Genomic DNA, 13,826 nt, shown 5'->3' with positions numbered 1-13,826 from the left:
GCGCGTGCGCCACCACGCCCGGCGATGCCGTGTTCTTCAAATATACTCTAGAGCCGGAGTAAAAATCCGAAGACACGAAGCTCTTCGTCACCCGGGTCCCCAGCAGGGCCGCGCAGCAAGTCCCCAGGCATCCCTGCATCCCTCCCGGAGCCTAACCTGGGCTTGAGGCTAGTTCTTTGGGTTCAGTTTCCGGAAGCCCGATGGGGTGTCGGGGCTGGATCCGGGATCCCCAGGACGCCGGGGAGGCAGGCCGTCTTCCCGGAGGCCGGGCTGAGACGAGCCTGTGTCCCGGGGCTCGAGCGCGCGACCCGGCTGCGGCCGCCCTCCCGCTCGGGGGCGCCAGGCCTCGCCTTGCCGCGTGGGCCCCGCTATGACCCGGAAGCGCTCCGGAAGCGGTTCCGGAGTGGGCTCCGGCAGGATGGCGGCGGACACGCAGGTGAGGCGGCCAGCCGCGGGGCCGACGCGGCGGGCGGCGGGGCCGGGGGTGGCGGGCGGCGGTGGCGGGAGCGCTCGGTCGGAGGCTGCGGGGCTCACGGCCGTGGAGGGCGCAGAAGGAGGCGGCGGGGGGCCGGGTCCTCACGGTTCGAGGCTCGGCCCGGCCCGGGCGGGCAGAGCGACCCTGGGCTCGAGGAGTCCGGGGTTTCGCCTTGCCTTCCGGGCAGCTGGAGCCCCGGTGGGCGTCTTCCCGCCCGGGAGGTTGCAGAGCTTCCTCTCGGAATCTGCCACGGTTCTCCATCCAGAGCCCCGCGACGGTGAGCCGCGGGGCAATGCCATGTCCCCCGACTCTAAGCCGGCATTTAGATTGTAGCCTTTATGTCCATATGGGTTTGGAGTTGATTTCTTTAAAGCATTAGATAAATGACATCACCCCTCCAAGGCTCAGACTTTTTATGCAAAATTGTGTTGAAATAACACCTATTTCATAGGGTGGTTGGGAAGATTTTGTGAGGCAGAGTCGAAGGAGCTTCATGGAACTTGGTTTGTTGGTCCTGGGTCCAGCATGAGATCGCAGAACTGTCTTCACCTGGGAAGTCTTGATACTTTTCAGTGTTAACACCTGTGGGGTACATTCCACTTCAGGGAGGGGCTGAGGATAGCCCGTTCTCCACCTCAGCCTCCTTTGTAGCCGAGTGGAAGTTGAGATTAAAAGAAACTTTTTCCCCCTTATTCCTACCCCCTCACTTTTTGTTTTTGTTTTTTGATTTTTGAGACAGGATCTCTCTGTGTTAGACTGGGCTGTCCTGGACTCGCTTTGTAGACCAGACTGGCCTCGAACTCACAGCTATCCGCCAGCCTCTGCCTCCCGAGTGCGCCACCACCGCCTGGCAAACCCTCCAGAGTCACTTTTAAAGAATGTAGATTAAAGCCAGGTAGTGGTGGCACATGCCTTTAATTCCAGCACTTGGGATGCAGAGGCCAGCCTGGGCTACACAAAGAAACCCTGTCTCATAAACAAAACAATCGAACAAAAAAGTAGGGGGGGGGAAGTACATCAAGCTGGTGTTGAGCTAGTAGCCCTTCAGCCTGAGGCTCCCTAGTCCCGGCATTACCCTGCTTAGCAGAGACTGATGTTTAAAAGACAGTTTGGGGCTCTGGGGTGAGATTAATTGACTTTTATGTTTCTTCCTCAAGGCCAACCAAAGAGGAGCCATTTAACCTGAACATTCAAAAGCTATTTTGCAAGGGCCTCCTTGTACAAGAATCCGGTACTTTGTTTAGATCTGTCATAGTGAATCCTAAGAAGGGAAGTTTCTCGGCCTTTCTAGAGGACTAGATATTTTACACTAACACTCATGGGTTTAGAATCTTCTCTCTAGAGTTGTGTTATTCAGTAGAACCATTACTCTTAGCTGTGTTAGCAAAACAACCATAGATATTATAAATAACTTAAGACTTAAGTTAGTCCGCACTGAATGGCGCTAAGCACATTTCAGTAGCCACATAAATTTAATGGCTGATGTAACAGCCTGACTAGGAGAGGATTTCTGTCATCTGGAAAAGTCTTTCTTGGGTAGTGCTATCTACAGAGACACCTGTGAACTTGAGAGGCACTACCAGCTGATCTTTCTAACATCCAGTGTGACTCCTAAAGGATCCTAGTATGCTCTCTCCTCTTCAGTTTTGTTGTTGACAAGCTTTTCTGTGGGTAACTTTTCACATTTTCCTTTGCCGTGCTGGGGATCCAGACCAGGGCCTCAGGCATGCTAGGCTAGGGCTATATTACAAGCTATTGCCAGTCTTTCAGTTTCTGATTAAGGAAAAGAAGAGCCTTGACTTCTTTTTCAGATATGAAAAGTTCTTTCATATTTGTGAGAGAAATGATAACTATGAATTTAATGCCGTGTTATTACCTGCTGTAGTGGCACATGCTTTTTTTTTTTTTTTTTTTAATTGTATATGAGTGCTTTATCTGCAGAAGAGGACATGAGATCACATTATAGATGGTTATGAGCCACCATGTGGTTGCTGGGAATTGAACTCAGGACCTCTAGAAGAGCAGGCAGCACTCTTAACTACTGAGCCATCTCTCCAGCCCCTCCCCCACCCCCCCATTTTTTTTTTTTTTAAAGGTTTTTCAAGACAGGGTTTCTCTGTGTAACAGTCCTGCCTGTCCTGGACTTGCTTTTGTAGACCAGGCTGGCCTTGAACTCGTAGTGATCTGCCTGCCTCTGTCTTCCGAGCGCTGGAATTAAAGGCGTGCGCCACTAGGCATGTGCTTTTTTTAGTCCCAACACTGGGGAGGCAGAGGCAAGAGGATCTCTGTAAGTTCCAGGTCATCCAGGGCTACTCTGTGAGACCTTGTCTCAAAAAAAAAGTTTATTATGATATTGGAAGGCAGAGGGTAGTATATTTGCATATAGTTTTCCCATTTTCTTAAACCTCATTAAGGTTAATAAAGGATTTAAAAAAATAATACAAGGGATGGGATAACAATTGAGATCTAATATGAATAAATTAGTAAAATATATTAAAAAATAATAATATGCGGCTAGCAAGATGCCTTATTGGGTAAAAATGCTCGCCGCTGCAAGACTGATGACCTGAGTTTGGCCCCTGTATCCCTTGGTGGAAGGAGAGAACTGATTCTTGAAAGTTGTCCTCTGACTGGCACATGCACACACACATGGCATATGAGCATCTGAACACACGCTCGGACACACATGTGTGCATGTGCACACACGCATGTACATGCACACACACTCTCTAGACTGTGGGTGGGACACTTGCCTAGCATTCATGAGACCCTAGATCCCATCCCTGGCGCCTCTCCCCCTACAAGATACCTCAGGGCTGAGGGCATGGCTCTGTGATAGAATATGTGTCTGAAATGTCCGAGGCCTTACGTTTGGTCCCCGGTGAAGCAAAAGTAAACCCAACAAAGGGACGAGGGGACAGAGAACACAGGCAACAGTAGCAGATTTTGGAAGCTAGAAAATGATGATAAGAGATAGAGATTATTGGGCTGGAGAGATGGCTCAGAGGTTAAGAGCACTGTCTGCTCTTCCAGAGGTCCTGAGTTCAATTCCCAGCAACTACATGGTGGCTCACAACCATCTCTACCCTCTAATGGCTTCTTCTGACCTGCAGGTAAACATGCAGATAGAACACTTACATACATAAAATAAATAAAAAATTAAAAAAAAAGATTATTTACTTTTTTATTAGTCTCCCCCCACCCCCGAGACAGGGTTTCTCTGTGTAGCCTTGGCTGTCCTGGAACTCCCTCTGTAGACCAGGCTGGCCTTGAACTCAGAGATTCACCTGCCTCTGCCTCCTGACGCTGAGATTAAAGGCGCAACCACTGCCCTTTGAGGTACAGATTTTTGAACACTGAAGAAAATGAGTCCTGGTCCAGGAGCTAGGAAACTCAGGAACCAGCCTTACATTGCAGAGTCTCTGTAAGGTGGAGTTGATGGCGTCAGCTAACGTGGAAGTGGGGGTGACTGTAGATGCCGTCAGAGTTCCAGCTTTCCCAAGCTGGCAGGAAAGTTTTCTCTCCACGACTGAATGGAAAAAAAGAAGTAAAAAGGAAAAGACATGGCTGTTCGTAGGTGTGGTGGAGGAGAACATGTATTGTAGATAAAAGGGAGAGCATGGCCAGAGACGGGCATCTAGGAGAGTCCAGAGTGGACGTGACCTTGAGTCATGTGGGGAGGGGCAGAAGGGAGGGGAGCGAGGGGGATCAGGTGCCTCAGCCAAGAGGACAGAGATACAAAAGGGTGGGTAACCAAATGTCTGGAAATATAGGGAGGAGCAGGGGAAGGGCAGCCCTTCCCCTAGGCTGGAGAGTTGGGGGGCTTCTGGTAGAGGACGGAGTATGTCAGCCATACCCTGTAACAGGTAGGGACTGAAGGATGCTGGGAGAACCTGGTGTCTAGGTCCATATGTTATGTTAGACAGGCACCTCAGCCATTTGTCCCAGGGTTTGTGACTTAACAAGTGACCCTAAAACAGAAGACTCAGGGGCACAAGCACTAATCTAGGATCAACCCTCAAGGAAATGGTTAACAAAATATTTCAAGAAACTTTCCCCCAGTTGATATGTTTCTAGACCAGAGTTCTCAGCACAGTGGATAAAATAGATGACAACAAAGCATATTACCATGAGGTTTCAGAATCTTTAAAAAAAAATCTAGAATCTTTTAGAAAGAAAAGCCAGGTCAGCTAGGTCGTGGTGCACACCTGTAATCCCAGCATCCAGGAGGTAGAGGCAGGTGGATCTTTGAGTTTCAGGACAGCCAAGGCTACACAGAAAAACCCTATCTCAAAAAGCCAGGTGTTTCCCAAAAGATCAAAGTCAGAATCAGGCACTGCTATAACCCCAACAAGGAGAGTTGGAGGTGTGCCTAGTGTGTAGTGAGCCCCTGACTGGACCAAAACTGAAAACAGCTTTGGCCTTCACACCCACAGGTAAAGGTTAGAGCTCAGTGGGGAAATAGAATAGCTTCAGTATTCTGAAGGAAAACGAATCTGGGTCTTGGCAAAATTGATTATGAGGCTAGAATTTTTTCTCTCTTTAGATTTGTTTATTATTTATACAGTACTCTATCTGCATGTGCGCCTGCAGGCCAGAAGAGGGCGCCAGGTCTCATTATAGATGGTATGCGCCACCATGCGGTTGCTGGGAACTGAACTCGGGACCTTTGGAAGAACAGTCAGTGCTTAACCTCTGAGCCGTCTCTCCAGCCCTGAGGCTATAACCTCTTCACACTGAAATGATGTTCTTCACACAGACACTCGTGCACTTGATGATGGTTACCTTACACACTCGCAGACCCACGCACACATGCACGCACGCATGCACGCACGCACATAGAGGATCTCCTGCTAAATTGGAGTAGTACAGAAAACTCAAAGAGCCTTCTTCAGGAGGAAGGACAGTTTTCTGGAATGAAGACACAACCAAGAGTTTGAGTTGAACAGTTAATAAGATTAAGTAAAACAAGGCAAACAGGTGATCTTGGGAAACGCAATTATTAACTCCAGGCAACTAGAAATGCTGGGCGGATGAGGAGCACATAACCACCCCAACTGGCTCATTATCAACCTGAGGGCTGCTATTGGTGGGAGGAGAAAGCGCTGCTACTGCTTGTAGCTGGTGGGTGGAGCTGAGAAATGCTGCTAAACCCCATAACGCACAGCGGCAGCTTCCCATGACAGCCGTAGCTGTCAGGAGTGTGGCCGTTCTGCCCTGTGCGCATACACACCCTCATTGTTTTGTCGTCTGACTGATGGAATTTTCTGTGGGTTTGGTCTTCACAGGTTTCCGAGACGCTAAAACGTTTTGCTGTGAAGGTGACAACAGCTAGTGTGAAGGAGCGGAGGGAAATTCTCAGTGAACTGGGGAGGTGCATTGCTGGGAAAGGTGTGTATCTACCCCTTGTCTGTGGTGTTGGTCTTCTTGAAAATCAGTTTGCGCTCTCACCTTCTTTCTCCCCTGAACAACTTCTGCCTTCACCCCCCCCCCCCCCCTTTTTTTTTTTTATGTGCTCAAAACATTTCAATCATTTGGGTCAGTGCAGATAGGTGCCAAAGTTATTTATAGTTTTAGCCATGTTGATTCGAAATGTTTCTCTCTTGAGCAGTACACAGAACACACCGACACTTTCTTTTTGATTTGGGACCCTGTTCTTTGTGTGTCCACAGACATAAGGAGATGGTGGCAGGTGGTTGGCCAGTTAAGGACCTTTAAGTCTGTTAGATTGAGAGGTCTGTGTTCTGATGTCCTCTGAGAGCATTCAGTACAGGTGTTTGAGTCTTACTAACCTTTCTTTTTTCTTTTTTTTGGGGGGGGGAGAGGCATTTCAGAAAAGGAGTCCTTATAGTGGCCTTGAACCACCCTTCTTTTTTAGCCCTTAGTCCTGGGATTATAGGTGTGGCTGCCACACTGAACTTAAAGCAGCTGACTGACTCGCTAGCCTGCCTTCCGTCCCTCTTGCCTCCCAAGACAGGGCTGGTTTCTAGCTCGTGACTGTCCTGTCTCAGCCTGCCCAGTGCTGAGATTGCAGATGAGCGCTACCATACCTGGCTTCTCCCACCAGCCTTCCCTCACATTCTCTCTTGCTACTTGAACCTGCTGTTGCCTGTGTAACAGCCAAGCTTGTTAAAGCTCTAAGTGGAGTCAGCTGCCGTGTGAGCTTCTGAGCTGTCCTCCTGTGTACATGTGCTGAGCTATAATGGTTGCCTTTCCCTGAGAATAACTGCCAAGTGCTGCACCCTCTCCCCCAGCTTTGGGAGTTAGTGTGACTTTGATGTCTGACTTTATGAACTGCTGAGTCTTTCGAGGGTGACTGTGCTTTTCTGGCACCCTGAGATTCGACAGTTCAGAGTGAGCTGTGTTTATGAAGTGCTGTGGTGTGAAAGCCCAGCTTCCTTCATGGGCGCTGTCATTTCAGTCTGAGCATGAAGCTAGTTGCTTCTCACGGGCTGGTGTGGTGGGTAAAGGAGAGCATTGTGGGTGTCCAGCATAGCGCTCGGCTGTGGTACGCCAGCAGCTTGCGTTTCCTGTCATTGTTACTGCTGTGTTCTCAGTGTTGCGCGCTGGACAGGGCTGGGTCTCTGTAGTACACTTGTTTCCTCCATCATTTGGGCGCCTGAAATGCTCTTCCTGGGCTTGACCCATCTCACAACATAGGCCGGATTTCCCCAGCCATGCTTCTGGTCGCCAGCATGTGAGGGCGCTTCTGTTTAGCCTTACTCCTTTCTGGCTGGATGCCTGGGTTCCTGTTCATTTCTTCCTTGTAAGTTGGCTTCAACAGCGGAGCCCACCACTGAGTGCAGGTGCTTTGGTCCACACTTCCTCTCCTCTGCATTTCCTGCAGTTGACGGATCTGTCAGCACGTTTAAGCTTTCAGCTCCCCTAGTTACAGGTGCTTTTTCCTTCCTGGCTCCTTGAGGTACTTTATTTTTTTATTTTATTATTTTTGTTTTGTTTTGTTTTTCGAGACAGGGTTTCTCTGTGTAACCTTGGCTGTCCTGGACTCGCTTTGTAGACCAGACTGGCCTCGAACTCACAGCGATCCGCCTGCCCTTGAGGTACTTGAATCTTTTTTTTTTCCCCTTTTTTTGAGACAGGGTCTCTGCGGTCCTAACTTTCCTTGAACTTACTATGTAGACTAGGCTGGCCTTGAACCCACAGAGACTCACCTGCCTCTGCCTCTGCCTCCCCAAGTGCTGAGATTAAAGGTGTACATCACCATGCCTGGCTTAGGGAACTTTAAATTTTTATATTTATATTTTTCATTTGTTTTTTGAGATAGGGTTTCTCTGTGTAGCCTTGGCTGTCCTGGACTCACTTTGTAGACCAGGCTGGTGTTGAACTCACAGAGATCCACCTGCCTCTGCCTCCCGAGTGCTGGGATTAAAGGCGTGTGCTGTAAGCGCCTGGCTCATGATCACTGTCTTGATGCTGCTCTTTTCTCCTTGAGATTTTACCTCAAAAGTTTGGGGCTTACTGGAGTGTCTGGGCTGTGACCCTGTCTGACAGAAGGCCTGACGTGAGCAGCTGCTCACCACTGCTTGTTGTTGAGTTTCTGTGTGTAAACTTTGCTTTCAGATCTGCCAGAGGGTGCAGTGAAAGGGCTCTGCAAGTTATTCTGCTTGACTCTGCATCGATACAGGTGAGCCCCAGCAGAGAGCCAGACTCTAGAGTGTGCTGTGCTGGGAGCTGGCACGGGGCCGTGGGTAGAGCGCCCCGTTCTTAGGTCCATGCTCTAACCACTGCATCCTGCAGGTTCTGCACAGTGTTTTATACCCTCGGGAGTGGTCCTTGGTGTGAAGGCCTGGGTCAGTACCTGCCTCACTGTAGTGTCTCAGCATACGTATGCAGTCATTGGTTGTGCCTGTAAAGGCGTGTAGCCTAGCTGAAGCCATGGGCGTATATCACGAAGAAAGGCTCTGCTCTTCTCGTCATCTGGCGTCCTTTCTGGGGCGAGGTGGGCTTATCTAGCTTGTTTCAGTCACCTAGGATCCACCGGGACATATACAGCACCATCGGTCTCCCCAGAGAGTGCGTGCCTTAAGCAGTCCTCTCTGCTGACGTCACCATGTGCCTTTCTGCTCCCGCCTACTGTAGAGATGCAGCCTCTCGCAGAGCCCTGCAGGCAGCCATCCAGCAGCTGGCGGAGGCCCAGCCAGAGGCCACGGCTAAGAGCCTCCTGCAGTCCCTTCAGTCCTCAGGTGTTGGCTCCAGAGCAGGTGTTCCCAGGTGAGAGCTGTGCGCCTCTGGGGTGGCAGAGTCCTACTCAGGTAGGGTGGTACAGATGAGCAGGTGTGAGCAGACCTGCTCTTACCTCCACACCTGGAGGGAGGAACCAGGTTAGTATAGAAAACACGCTTTCTTGAGGAGAGGGCTGAACCAGTGGGCCAAGGCACTGGATAGGGAAAACCTTATTTATCTGTTTGTATAAATTTTATGTGTATGAGTGTTTTGTCTGTATGTGTGTGTACCATGTGTGCACTTTGTCCCCGAAGACAGCAGAGGAGGGCATCAGGTCCCCTGGATCAGACAGGTGTGAGCTGCCGTGTGGTTGCTGGGAGAACTGAACCCAGGTCCTTTGGAAGAGCAGCCAGTGCTCTTAACCTCTGGGGCATCTCTCCACCCTCATCCTGTTTTCATTGTTGTGAATGTCAAGTGATGGACCTTAGGCAGTGAGGCCTAGAGTCTTTCCTGAGTTGTCACTGGTTGGTATGGGGAACATGTTTCTGCACCATGGGGTTGACGGAGGGTTCACATACTTTGCCTGAGGGTGTGATGGAGGCTGGTGCTCAGCACTCAGCTCTCTTCTCCTTTTTCCTTTGTAGCAAGAGCAGTGGCTCAGCTGCCTTGCTGGCCCTGACCTGGACCTGCCTTCTGGTGCGCATTGCCTTTCCCCTGAAAACTAAGCGGCAAGGAGACATCTGGAACAAGCTGGTAGGTCCCCTTGTCTTTGGAACCACGAGCGTGAACTTTACACACTTACGCGATGTTGAAGTGTTTGCTGCATCACAAGTGCTCTCCCTCATGGGTTGAAATCGTCCTGCGGTGTGTCTCTGGTGGCGGGCACGAGTGCAGCAGGGTCACACTCATCTGTTCACTAGCATTCCCAAGTTTCTTGTGTCGGGCATGGTGCTGGCCTTGTGGGTACTGCCTTTCTGAGAGGCGGAGGACTCGAGGAGACACTAGAAGGCGGGGGTGCCCGAAGATGCGGTCGTGTGCATCCTGTCGTTTTCTGGCTGAGCACTCTTTTCTCTGTGGGGATTCAGGGTTCTAGAGTAACAGTCTGCCTGTTGTCTTGGTCATCTAAGTCCCTCCTTTCTTGTTGCGCCTGCTCCTTGCCCACTCTCTGTTTCTCCTTCCCACCTGTCCACCTGGGCTGGGCCTTCTCTTGATGTCCAGGTCTGGTTAATGTAGGTCAGGGCCGTGGTGGATGGTTCTGCAAGGTGGTGTCATGGGCCTAAGTTTTGGCCATGAGGTTTGACAGAGCCACTTACCCACCACAGAGAGGTGTGAGAGAGATTCACAGGGCCACCGATGCTGTAGAATGTGGTGGGCTTAGGTGTGAGTGCCCGGTGGCATTAGGAATCTAAGCTCATCTTGTGGTGAGCAGCCAGCCAGGCGGGCAGAGCGCCTGCTCCCTGGTTTCTTACCCAGTACCCCTTTAGGGACAATTGTAGAGTGGCCTTTAGCAGTGGACTAGTGGTGAGTTAGAGCGCTGACATTTCCTTGGTATGAGTTTGACTCTGGAACCCTTAACAGGTATGGGTCTCATTGTTGGCAAATGGCTCTCTAGTAACAATAGGCAAGGCCCCTGGCTTATCTCTGCTGGGTTCTGCCAGCTGCTCCTGTGGTGAGTCAGCCAGCCTAGTGAACAGGAGTGTCAGGCCGGGTGCTGGATCAGAGGACGGAGTGCACCTGGGGTGCTGCAGAGACTCGAGCCTGGGCTTCTCCTTTGCTGGCTCTGGTGTCTGTTACATGCACAGTTCGCTCAGCCATCAGGCTGGCACTGTGCTAGAAGCTGGGCCGCTGTGAGTAAGGCTGAGGGAACCTGCTTCTGTGGAGCTTATGCACTGTTGGAGACGACAGATACAGGTGCAGAGCCTGGTACAGTGCTTAAGAAAGGCAGAGTGGAGGGGAGGGAGTGGGAGCCTGGAGCCTCTGAGAGAGGAAACCGTGAATGATGCCGAATGTGATCTGGGCGAGCTTGTTTAATTACCTCCATCTCCAGCAGGTCTAGAAGGATGTGCTGTTAGCATAGCACACAGGGGCACAGTGCTCCAGAAGCTGTGGCTGCCCCTAGCCACTGGAGGAGCACGGCCTGTTCTGTGGTGCCTCTGACCCTTTGTGGCTCCACGGCTGGGATCAGAGGTGGCACCATACTTGGCTGTAGGGTTTGGTCTTTAGTGAAGGACAGGTCTAGGCAGATGAGTAAGTACGGTACCTCGGACTGCCTGCTCTTTTTCTGAACAGCAGCTGTGGTACTGACTTGTTCCTATTACATTGTTACTGAGGGGAGCTTGGGGCTTCATGCGTGCTGTGTTCTGAGCTGCATCCCCATTTGTGTGTTTATTTGTTTAATATCATCTTCTCTCTTTGCAAGAAAGCGCCTTGTTCTTCTTGTGTCCTTTGGCAGATATTTACAAAGTAAATGCATGAGTGAGCAGTGTAGTAAGAGACGGCAGTCAGGAGACTGGCTGCTCCTGTGGAGGGCTCCGGCTTCATTCCCAGCGCCCACATGGTGGTTCACAGCTGTCTATCCCCAGGTCCAGGGGATCTGACAGCCTCTTCTGGCCTTCAAGGATGCTGCATATATGTAGAATACAGACATACATGCAGGCAAACTACCCAGATACATAGAAAAGGGGAGGGGGGACTTAGGACAAGGGTTGGCAGAGAGAAGAGGCCTGATGGGAGGAGGCTGGAGATCCTGAAGGCCTGGTGAGTGTGTGTGGCCGACTGGGAGGGTCACAGGACACTTGCTGTAAGTCATATATCCTGATGAGAGCACTTTGTTATCCTGGCAGGTGGAGGTGCAGTGTCTGCTGCTGCTGGAGGTGCTGGGCAGCTCCCACAAGCATGCTGTGGATGGTGCTATGAAGAAGCTCACTAAACTGTGGAAAGAGGTGAACGGAGCCTGGTGGGCAGTAGGAGGCCACGTGTGTCTGTGCCACTGCTGCCGTCTGACTCACCGGCCTTCTACTTCCTCTTCAGAACCCCGGGCTGGTGGAGCAGTACTTCTCCGCTGTCCTTAGCCTCGAACCCAACCAAAACTATGCTGGCATGCTGGGGCTGCTGGTGCAGTTCTGCACAGACCACAAAGAGGTGGATGTGGTCAGTCAGCATAAGGCGAGTGTCCAGTGCGGGGACAGTGGCTGTTGGGGAGGTGTGGGATGGGGGCGTGTGGGGAAGGATTGGGAACTTGCTTTGTCCTTGGGGCCTGCAGCTGCAGCTCGTGGATCTTGGTGCAGCCACTGGGGTGACAGTTTACTGCTCGCCTCTGGGTGGCTCCGGTACACCAAGCCCTGTGCCTGGAGTTGGGGGTGCAGCAGTGCACAGGAGGCTGTGGTCCCTGTGAAACTGAGTCAGATTTTAATTCCATCTGATAAGTGTGAGGAAGGAGATAGCAAGTGGGGTCTCTGACTTGGGCAGTCTTTGTTATGACAGAAGTTAGGAGAGAGGTTGGCCAGCAGAGAGGTGGGCAGAACAGTCTGGGCGGAGAGCAAGCAGTGGGGAGCATGGGGAGGGCGAGTGCGGCTAGTCTGTGGGAGTGAGTACACGGGAGATTTCAGATGTCGCCCGCTGTGAGCCCCGCCATGGACAGAGTGATGAGCACAGGGGTGGGGACCTCTGCTTAATACTGAGGTCTTGCTTGTGTCCTGTAGAGCGCCCTGCTGGAGTTCTACGTGAAGAACATTCTGATGAGCAAAGCCAAGCCGCCCACGTACTTGTTGGTGAGTGGACTGCACACCGGCCGCCCAGACTGCGTCAGGTCCTGGGTGGATTCTGCACACTACCTGCTTCTCACACTTCCTGTGAGGCCTGGGCACCTGACTTTTTGTCTTTGTAGGACAACTGTACCCCCTTGCTCCGGTTCATGTCCCACTCAGAGTTCAAGGATCTGATTCTGCCCACCATACAGAAGTCCTTGCTGAGGAGTCCGGAGAATGTTATTGAAAGTAGGTTCCTGTTAAGCACTAGGAGGGAGGGGAGGCACCGCCTGGGCAGCTCTGTTGGCAGCAGGACCTTATGCTGTGAGTGTGAGATGTGCTCCCTGTTAGCTGGTGAGGGCTGTGGACAAGATCAGGAAATCCTTTCAGATACGTTGAAAGTCATGGGTTTTCTTTTTTAAAGTGTGTGTGTGTGTGTGTGTGTGTGTGTGTGTGTGTGTGTGTGTGTATACGTACACATACACCTGACTGCATGGGCCTACAGAGGCTGGAAGAGGGCATCAGGTCCCCTGGAACTAGACTTCCAGATAGTTGTGAGCTGTCCCCTGCTATGGGTCCTGGAAGAGTGTTGGTGCTCTTTCCTGCTGAGCCATTGCTCTAGCCCCAGCAGGTGCTCTATTGTTAGAAGTCTATGGAAAAGTGTCCACTTAGAATTTTGTCTAAGACTATGGAGGCTGGAGAACCTTCTGGAGAGGGTTGAGATTGAGAGCCTCTTCTCTAGGCACTCTGGACTTGACTTGGTGTGAGGAGCAGGGCTCTGGCACAGGAGTGTGGCCACCTGTGGCTTTGTGGAGATGAAGGCAGTCATGTCACCACATGGCTAACGAGCAGACTCTGGGGGGTGTTTTGGGGGTGGGCTGGGCAAAATGGGCACTGGCACTTGAAACTGACAGACAGTGCTTTCTGTCCCTTAGCCATCTCCAGCCTGCTGGCATCAGTGACACTTGATCTCAGCCAGTATGCCCTGGACATCGTGAAAGGCTTGGCTAGTGAGTATGCTGGCCCCTCTGTATAAGCTGACCTCTCTGCAGGCCCTTCATACACCTTGAGTTTTGTTTGTATTTGGCAAGTTTTTTGTTGAAAAGTGTGTAGGGAACAGCTTACGTTAGAAATACGCTTTAGCACCAACAGGATGGCTCCTTGGGTTAAAGGTGGATTCTGCCAAGTGTGCCAACTCAGGTGCAATCTTGGAAACCACACAATGAAAGGAGAGAACCTACTCCACAGATGGTTCTTTGACATGTACTTATGCGCTGTGCCACACCTCTCCCTCAAGACATAATGAATAAACGTTAAGAAATGAGAATAGTGAGGTCAGGGAGCCGGGAGTCGAGAAGAGCTGGGACCCCTGTGAAGAGACTAAAGTCTGGGCATTCAGCTGCTGCTCCCTGAGCTGTGGC

General features: G+C 51.2%; 1 protein-coding gene across 1 annotated transcript in view; it reads left to right on the top strand.

Annotated features, from left to right (window-relative positions):
* Positions 1-386: 386 nt before the first annotated feature.
* Gcn1 (GCN1 activator of EIF2AK4) overlaps positions 387-13,826 on the top strand; it is a 59,143-nt gene continuing 45,703 nt past the window's right edge. The window contains exons 1-10 of the mRNA XM_051161667.1: positions 387-436; positions 5,764-5,866; positions 8,057-8,120; positions 8,576-8,707; positions 9,304-9,412; positions 11,503-11,601; positions 11,690-11,824; positions 12,361-12,429; positions 12,546-12,654; positions 13,341-13,415. Coding sequence (XP_051017624.1) covers positions 419-436; positions 5,764-5,866; positions 8,057-8,120; positions 8,576-8,707; positions 9,304-9,412; positions 11,503-11,601; positions 11,690-11,824; positions 12,361-12,429; positions 12,546-12,654; positions 13,341-13,415 — 913 coding nt within the window. The 5' untranslated portion in view covers positions 387-418. The remainder of the gene's footprint in view (positions 437-5,763; positions 5,867-8,056; positions 8,121-8,575; positions 8,708-9,303; positions 9,413-11,502; positions 11,602-11,689; positions 11,825-12,360; positions 12,430-12,545; positions 12,655-13,340; positions 13,416-13,826) is intronic.

Source organism: Acomys russatus, chromosome 19 (assembly GCF_903995435.1).
Source record: "Acomys russatus chromosome 19, mAcoRus1.1, whole genome shotgun sequence".
Lineage (NCBI taxonomy): Eukaryota > Metazoa > Chordata > Mammalia > Rodentia > Muridae > Acomys > Acomys russatus.
Note: the sequence above shows the minus strand (reverse complement) of the source record. Positions and strands in the feature narration are given on the sequence as shown.